At 38.0% G+C, this 8,904-nt stretch overlaps 1 protein-coding gene across 2 annotated transcripts in view; it reads left to right on the top strand.

Moving 5' to 3' along the window:
• The window catches only part of SEC23B (SEC23 homolog B, COPII coat complex component), an 836,569-nt gene extending 829,972 nt beyond the window's left edge, over positions 1-6,597 (top strand). For both annotated transcript variants that reach the window (XM_044056987.1, XM_044056989.1), the window contains one exon: positions 5,933-6,597. In XM_044056987.1, the coding sequence (XP_043912922.1) occupies positions 5,933-6,022 (90 nt within the window). In that variant the 3' untranslated portion in view covers positions 6,023-6,597. The remainder of the gene's footprint in view (positions 1-5,932) is intronic.
• The last annotated feature ends 2,307 nt before the right edge of the window (positions 6,598-8,904 follow it).

An 8,904-nucleotide genomic window follows, 5' to 3' on the forward strand; every position in this document is an offset into this window, starting at 1 on the left:
TTTTCATCAATTAAAATTCATGCCTCTGTCATTTCAGCTCATTACAATACAGGGCCACCAATCTTTTCTCATCCTTTGTTAAGGCAGTACCTCAGAGGAGCCAAAAACTTAAGGCCTCCAAGGAGATCACCAGTACCTGCATGGGGCCTCAATTATGTCTTGGAAAATCTCACCCTGCCTCCTTTTGAGCTAGCCACTACAGCTGATATAAAGGTTTTATCTTGGAAAACAGCTCTGCTCCTAGCAATAACTTCTGCAAGACGAGTCTCAGAGCTACAGGCACTCATGGCTGTGGAACCTTTCATCATTTTTTATCCAGACAGGATTTCTCTGAGGACAAACCTGACATTTATGCCTAAGGTAGTGTCCAGTGTGGCCCTTAACCAAGCTATTCATCTGCCTACTTTTTATTCAAACCCACAGAATAAGGGGGAGAGAATTCTGCATTCTTTGGACATACACAGACAACTACGCTTCTACTTGAACAGAACCAAAGCTTTCAGAAAGATGGAGCAACTACTAGTGGCATATGCTGCAGGATCACAAGGAAAGGCTATCTCAAAGCAGACTATTTTTAAGTGGATAGGTCACTGCATTCATTTCTGCTATTTACAACATGGCAAGCCATTGCCTAAGGGCATTAGGCCACATTCAACCAGAGCAGCAGCCACTTCAAGCAGCCTTCCTCAGGGGAGTACCAACCAAAGACATTTTAGAGGCTGCTACCTGGAGTTCAGTGCACACCTTTACAAAGCACTATCATTTACCACTCTACTCTAAATCCAGGGCAGGCTTTGCCACTGCAGTTTTGCAGGGCCTCATAGCCACTCCTAATGCTATATTAGCTCCAGCCTCCCAACCATAGCTTTGGGATTCAACCCAAATGTAATGACTGCAACAGTGAAACACGAAAAACATAGTACAGTTGTGTACACTTACCATAAATGTAGATGTTCGAGTGTATTCACTGTTGCAGTCCAGGTTACCCACACACCATCCCCCATTTCTTTGCTGGAACTTATCTGCACTTCTCTAATCTGTACAACCTATGTGGTGTATTTGCTTGTAGATGAAGGTATAATATATTTTGGTGCATGCATGTTTTATTGGCATATTTTTTAGCCTACCTTTTTGGGGGCATCTGACATCTGGGGCAAGAAAAACTGAAGAAAATGGCGTCGGCTGCATCTTTTATACCCCTGGGGCTCTGACGTCAGGGAAGAGGCGACAGCAACCGACGCTGGACCTAGACTTTGGAATTCAGGCCGACTGAGGGTAGCCTGCCAGCAGGATAACCCAAGTGTAATGACTGCAACAGTGAATGCACTCAAACTTCTACATTTATAGTAAGTGTACACAACTGTACTTTTCCCTCCCTCCATCCCCCTCTTCTTCTTTCCCTTTTCTTATAAGGGACATATTGGTATTTACTTTCTACTGGTGGGGTTCTTCCATCAGAACCTGGCTTCCCCTTGGGGGCTCCTGACGATTAGGGCAAGAAAAACTGATGTAATGGCATCGGCTGCCTTACTTTATACTACTGATGACTTAAAGTCAGTCCTGAAGCGACAGCAACTGATGCAGAAATACTAAGTCTCTGGTATTCGGGCTGGCCGAGGGCTACCCTGGCAGGGACAACCCAAATTTGATGACTGCAACAGTGAATACACTTGAAGATCTACATTTATGGTAAGTGTACACAACTGTACTTTCCCTGTAAGTTGTACAAGTATTTATATATTTGTATATCGTTGCTCGATGTTTTTACTCATTTCCTGACTTTCAGATTGTGCTTTGAATAGGTGGGGGTGAACTGGTGTGTGCATAGGCTAAGCATTGCTGTTTAAAACTCTATGTCATGGCATGTAATAGCAGGAGCTGTACACGTCCTGAGGTGCAGAGGCTGAAGACAATAACAAGCAAGCTGAAGACCAGAGGAGGCAATAATCCTCTTGTAAATCCACAGTGAGCTCTGTTATAATCACCTGATAAGATGAGTACACATCTGTTATGACTTGTAGAGATGTGCATTCTTATTTAATAGCTATAAATGTGTTTGGTTAAGGTGAGTGCTGCACTATATCATAGAATGTGCAAGACAGCTAGGCCATGTGGCCATTTTTCCTTGCCAGTACCTATTATTAGTCCTTACCTTCTTTTACAAAAAGTGATAGGCCAGTATTCACCCATTGTGAATTTATAAGTCAGTATCCAGTTATTTGATTTCTTCTTAAAAGAAGAAACTGTATCACATTGCTTGATTTGGAGAGAACATTTGTTCCAGAGAAAGGGTAGTCATTGCCTGACAAATCTCTCTCTCCACCATGATTTATTTATAGGTTGATGCAGGTTCAGATTTCCATTTCCAGTGTTCACTGGACTGATTTGTGGAAAAATAAGAGTTCTTGGACTGCAGATCCCTAATGACCCAGGAGACTCCTAAGGAGTTTGTAGGACACTGAATACAGGGACATAACCTCCAACCACTCTCAGTAGCTCATTTCCTTTAGGCATGTGATCTGTTTTGTCAGGAACCTTTAAGGTTTGTCCAGCTGCTTGATGTGATATATCCCCAAACAAGCATTGTATTCAGTGATCGACCTGATCAATGCAGAATATATAGGGATAAGGACTTCTTTGGATACCCTTTGCAATCAGCTGTGCCAGATAGAATGGTTTCCTGACCACTGTCCCAGTGTGATGATCAAACGAGAGGGAGTTATCTAGCCTTGTGCTAAGATCTGCCACAATGTCTTTGTTTTGGATTGAAGTGTTTTCTACATTATAAGCTAGGTGGAGAGTTTGTTTACCAAATGCAACTATATTGCATTTTTTAGCATTTAGTTTTAGCCCATTTTCAGAGCACCAGCTGTTAATATGTATAAGTTTGCCTTTTAGTTTCTGAATATCAGAAGGGGTTTGAGTGTAACACTCACTTTACAGTTATTTGCAAAAGTGATTAAGTGTTCCCCACTTTTAATTTGGAGATCAGAAATGTATATGTTGAATAGCAGATGTCTTAGCATGGAAGCATGTGGTACCCTAGTGGTGACTTTCATGCTCTCAGAGGACATACCTACCACTCTCACAGTGTGGGTTCTACCTCTCATCCATTTAGCTGTCCGTTTAACTACAGAAGGATCAGTTTGGAGTGCATTCAGCTGGTAGGTAATGTAGACATATTGTATGGTATCAGATGTCTTGGCAAGGTCAAAGTATGCTGTAAGGACAGCATGATCACTGTCCATGGCTTGCATTACCCTCCCAAAAAATTCACCAGGTTCATTTGATGGGGTCTATCCTTGCAAACATTTGCACTTGCCAGCCAGTTTGATGGGGTTTAAGTCTGATAAGATAATTTGTACCATAGTTTAACAGGTGTGTTATGACCCATTCCATGGCCTTGCAGGTGGGGTTTATCAGGCTGATGGGTCTGTCATTCCATACTAATTTATTATGTTATTTTCTTTTTCTTCTGCCCTGCCCACAGGTAATGGAATTCTTTCCATTTTTATTCTGCAGATACTAAGTAAACATTTAAAACATCTGCTATGCTCTGTAGTACCTACTAGGTGTTATGCACTAGGGTTACTATTTTTAGGATCACTGCTTTAAGTGAAAACCGTTTCATAGCTTTATTGCTTAGTACAGGTTACCATTTGTTACCACTATAGGTGTGTGTGTGTGTGTGTGTGTGTGTGTGTGTGTGTGTGTGTGTGTGTGTGTGTGTGTGTCTGTGTGTCTGTGTGTCTGTGTGTCTGTGTGTCTGTGTGTCCGTGTGTATATGTGTGTGTGTGTGTGTGTGTGTGTGTGTGTGTATATATATATATATATATATATATATATATATATATATACACATACATACATACATACATACACACGGGTCTACTTCATAACATTGAAATTTCATAATGTTGAATTTCATAACATTGAGACCATAACATCGAATGTTCAAAACACTGAAAGCCCAAAGTCATTGAAAACTCAGAACATTGAAATGTGCTTCATAATATTGAAAACTACATTGCACAGGTAAATAATATCACCTCCACCTACACCACCACCTAACTCTCTTTCTGCTATGTTTCTGCATGGGGGCAAGTCCCCCTGCACCCCCCCATGTGGGGGGCTCTGCCCCCAACACCCCCCGTAAATTAAATAAACCAACTCTAAGATCACACTACAGTGGAAAAAAAGTTAATTTCCTAACCTCACAATGTTTTTATATATATGTTAAGATACAGGCAATTATCCAGTTCCCATTTGAAGGAAGATGATGTTTAACACTACTTGATTTACATTAGGAGTCTGTTCCTGAGGTGGGGAAGTTGCTGCGTAATAAACTTGTCTTATCACAGTGTTTTATTTATTTGCTAATGAAAATTTAGATCCCATGTTCTGGCATTTATGGTACTCGTTTATTTGTAGAGTTATGAGACATCCAGGACCACTAGATCCTTAATGGCATGAAGACACAGCATGGATCTCCTCTCAGAACTGTATAAGATACTAAATAAAGGGATATTATTCAGTGCTTCTGTTCTTTTCTGGTGGCTTGGGGTTTTTAAGCCAGTGAAGTTCTTAGTAACCTCTGGGGTCTTTTCTTGGTGTGGAGAGTTTATTTATCAGTGCAGCTGTATTGCATTTTGTAGCATTTAGTTTTACTTCAGTTGATATGTCTGATGAGGTATATCCTAAAGGGGGGCATCATATTCAGTAATTAGTCTAAGTGCTGAATACAAAGGGGCAGTATCCTGTTTAGGTCTGGATGATATTGTTTGGGCAATTAGCTGCACTAAGTAGAAGAACTTTCTGATTACTCAAAGGAGGTGGCATTGTCAACCCTAGTTCAAAGGTCTTTAACAACATTCTCATTTTGGAGTGGGTGTTGTCTGTGATGGAGAGGACAGTTGTTTACCAAATGTGACAGTGCTGCACTTTTTAATATTTAAACAGAGACTATTTTTAGTTTACCAGCTATTTACAAGTGTACGTTCTTGCTGAAGGGACTTAGCATGGGGGACTTGACAGTGTTTATATTGGCCTGCAAATTTGGTTAATCAGAGGTCTTGGATCATGGTCTGGAGATCAGAAAAGTAAATGCCAAACAAAAGAGGTCTCAATTTTCAGTTTTTGGTCACCTTCGTATTCTCTGATAATTCACTGCTGTCTGCACCATGTGGTTTTCTGTCTTCTAGCCAACTTATTATCCGTCTTACTACATAGGGATTTATTTGTCATGCATTAAGCTTTGTAACTACTAGTTTGGGGGGAGTGCTGTGTAATGCCTTGGCCAGGTGAAAGTACATTCTGTGGGACACACAAACATTGTCAACAGCCTGTGTTACCCTTTCAAAGTAGTTAACCAGAGTCATTAGACAGGATCTACCCTTGAAAAAGCTAAACTGTCGGTGTAGTGTGATAAGATTTTTAATACCCTAATTTATTGGGTCATTTGTAATATGTTCATTAGTTTTACAAATAAGGCTTTTCAGGCTGATGCGCCTGTAATTCCTGATGTCAGTGGTGGGTCGTCCTTGTAGAGTAACATAGCTACTGCAGTGTTCCAAACCTCAGGGACAAAGACAGTGTCTACACTTGGGTTAAGTAATTTGAGTGACTCTGTTAGGGCTTGTTTAGTACTGTTTATTAAACAGCCAAGTATATTGTCAGGTCCCACAGAGGAAGTATTTTTAGTCTTTTTTTTTTTAGATGTAAATAATGAATATGTATATGACTGTCTGTGGCTTTGATATGTACGTGATTTTTCTATAAAGATACAAAATGCAAAGTATAATGTGGATATATTGAAATACTATACTGAGGATCATTACACAGAAAATAGACTTCAGTCTGATCATTAAGCTGCAAGTGAAACAAAGCATCTTTTAAACATTGCTCCAAATTGTGATTTTTCTTTTACTTTTAGGAGTCTGGTGCTCCAATCCTAACAGATGATGTCAGCCTTCAGGTGTTTATGGATCATTTGAAAAAGTTGGCTGTGTCAAGTGCAGCATAGTTTTAAGGACCAGAGACCAAAAAAGAAACTGGGCACATTCTTGCACAACAAATGGCTCCTAAATGTCCATTTCCAACATGAAGACCAAATTTTCCTGCATTTTTAAAAGTATTTTCTTACGGAGAGTGACAGATGTCTAAACAAAGCTGTTGACCCTTTTAATTTATTATTCCTACTACATACCTCTCCTCTTAATGCTTCTGAGACATTTGGGACATTTGTAACTTTTCTTCTGGTATGGACTACTGTCATCAGATTGTTGAGTAGAATGAAAACTACTGCAACTGCTTATTTTAGGAACCCTTCAGCTAAAATATATTTGCAGATTATTCAGAAAACAAATGGAACTGCTTTTCAGTTTTCATTGTGAAAAATGTAATGTACTGTATTGTTTGCAATCTAAATCTTTTAATTACTGATTTTTAAAACTCTTCTAATAATGTCTCTATTTTTTTAGTTTTCCTATTTAAAATAACTTATCCTTTCTGATGAATTATTTGGAACATATTTTTTGTTTTAACTATAAAAACATTCACAAAGTAATGAAAAAAATAAAGCCAATGTGTCAAGTCTGAGTTAACTGCTATTCTTTACATTTGAGCTTACAGTGAGGCTGTTTTATTGTGTTCATTGATTTATTGTCACTATATACATACAGACAGATTTATCATAGTCTGAGAATCATAGACTTTTAGGGGTAACTGTAGGGAGGGATATAGAAAATATGAACTGGCGAGCTCTGTACTGGTGTTGCAAACATCCAGCTTCTTCACAGAGTACAAATGATTCTAAACTAGATCATCAGATGTAGCCCTTATAAATAATATGTTGGGCATTTTAGCATGCCATACACATGCCATACTAAGCCACAAAGTATGTGTGCAGTTTCAGTTGCTTGGCAAGCTATTTTATCTGACAATTTGTCATTGCTGTGATATCAGCAGGAGGCAGCACTTGCCCGTCAGTTTAGAGGATGGCAGGAATTTGCATTATGTATAATTAAACACCCATTTCTGGTAGTCTGTTTTCACTGTAGCTACACACACACACACCTTTCAACTCCCCAGATTTTTGACTCATTTTTTTGGTCTGTTCTCAACAGTTTGTTTTTTGGCAAATTACTGAAGATTGAAGTCATTAAATAATGACATACATTTGAGATTCAGACTTCATTTCCTTCAGAAAATACACACTAACACAAATCCTGTTATTCTAGCAACTGTCTAAGTTTGTAAGGGCAATATTTAAAATCTAACCATATTTGGGGGACTTTGTCCCCCTTGTTATTTTAGTTTTGTCCAGATTTTTCGCACTACGAGTTTGAGGTATGGCTACACAGTGCAGCTATACCATTGCCACAAATGTCGCTTCTGTGCATGAAGTGCACAAAATTGTAGCAGCACTTAACGTTTTGGTGCACAGCTGGTTCTGTAAGTTGTTTTTCTGTCCACTGGGCATTTGTTACAGGAATCATGACTCTACCAGAAAGCTCAGATGTTCAGTTAGCACAAATTAAACAAGCAAGACTCGCAGAGTATAGGTTTATTAGCTAGTAAAAGCTATTGACAAAATTACAGTCAAAGGCATCTGTTTTATACTCCATCTAACTAACATAACATCTCCTGTCTACCTGGTTCTCAGTCACCAAGTATAGTCTACAGTATAATTTCTTAGAAGGGGGATGCATAACAGTCTAGGGTACTCCTTTGGGGTGTTGATTATTCCAAATATTTTTTCCCTTTTCTTCAAAGTTGCATGGTGACTCTGCAGAGTTTGGTTTAAGCAAATTTAAACAGAAATAAATGTTGACAAGTATTTTATACATACAAGTTTATATGTTTGTTTTTTCTATAGAGTAGCTTTGAAATGTTTAATACAATGAATACAGTGTAAGTACTCTGTACACAGCAAGTCCATACAGCACATGAGGAGTACAGTGTAGATATTTTCTGCATAACTAAAGTGAAATACATCAGTGCCACAAGCCAAAAAATCAGGGCTTCATCAGAACTATTTTTACCAGACGTCACAAGTTAAAATAACCAATTTAGTATTCACGTGACTAAACCATTACCTAGACACTTGCCCACTAAGATAAAAAAATATTTAAAATACAAATAAAATACTTCTAAAGTTAAAAGTAACAATAATAGTAAAAATAAAAACATTTATTACTGTTAGAATGTTACTGTTATTTTGAGAGAAAGCACATAACTTCTTTATTTCAGTGCCTTGTGGAATTCTTGAGAGTTTGGTTATGTGGCTTGTGGCACTGGTGCATTTCATTTTGGTTCTTAGTTTCTTGGCACTGAAAACTCCTTTGTATTTATATTTTCAGCATAACAGGTACGGAGCACATTGTACATAACTTAGTTTATTGTTATTTATTTGCTACAGAGCCCTCTGTTTTGGAGGCAACAGGTGTTTTGATTTTTAAACACCTTTATTGAATTACAACTTGTGACATAGGGAAATTTACATATATATATATATATATATATATATATATATATATATATATATATATATAAAAGTAATCAAACTGTATTAACAAGTTCAAGTTTCCAAACATTATACTTTACATATATTGCTGTGTATCATATAACCTAAGAAACATTACATAAGTTATTCAGTTCCAGCCCTCGTTTATAGTAAGCAAGAAACATCTTTATTAAACCATCACTTATGACATAGGCAGCCATGCATTTATATAAATAACTGTATTTTGGTGACACTTTGGTAGAAATGGTGCCAGTTCCAACTACTGTCAAAAAGCAAAACACTGTATGGTATATAACCACTTTTAGCAGTTGCAGTGATAGGATTAGGAAAATAATTATGGAAAATTGGGGAATACTAAGAGCTATGCTGGAATTACATTA

The sequence above is a fragment of the Protopterus annectens genome, chromosome 1.part2 (assembly GCF_019279795.1).
Source record: "Protopterus annectens isolate FY-2018-M chromosome 1.part2, PAN1.0, whole genome shotgun sequence".
In the NCBI taxonomy this organism is placed as follows: Eukaryota; Metazoa; Chordata; order Ceratodontiformes; family Protopteridae; genus Protopterus; species Protopterus annectens.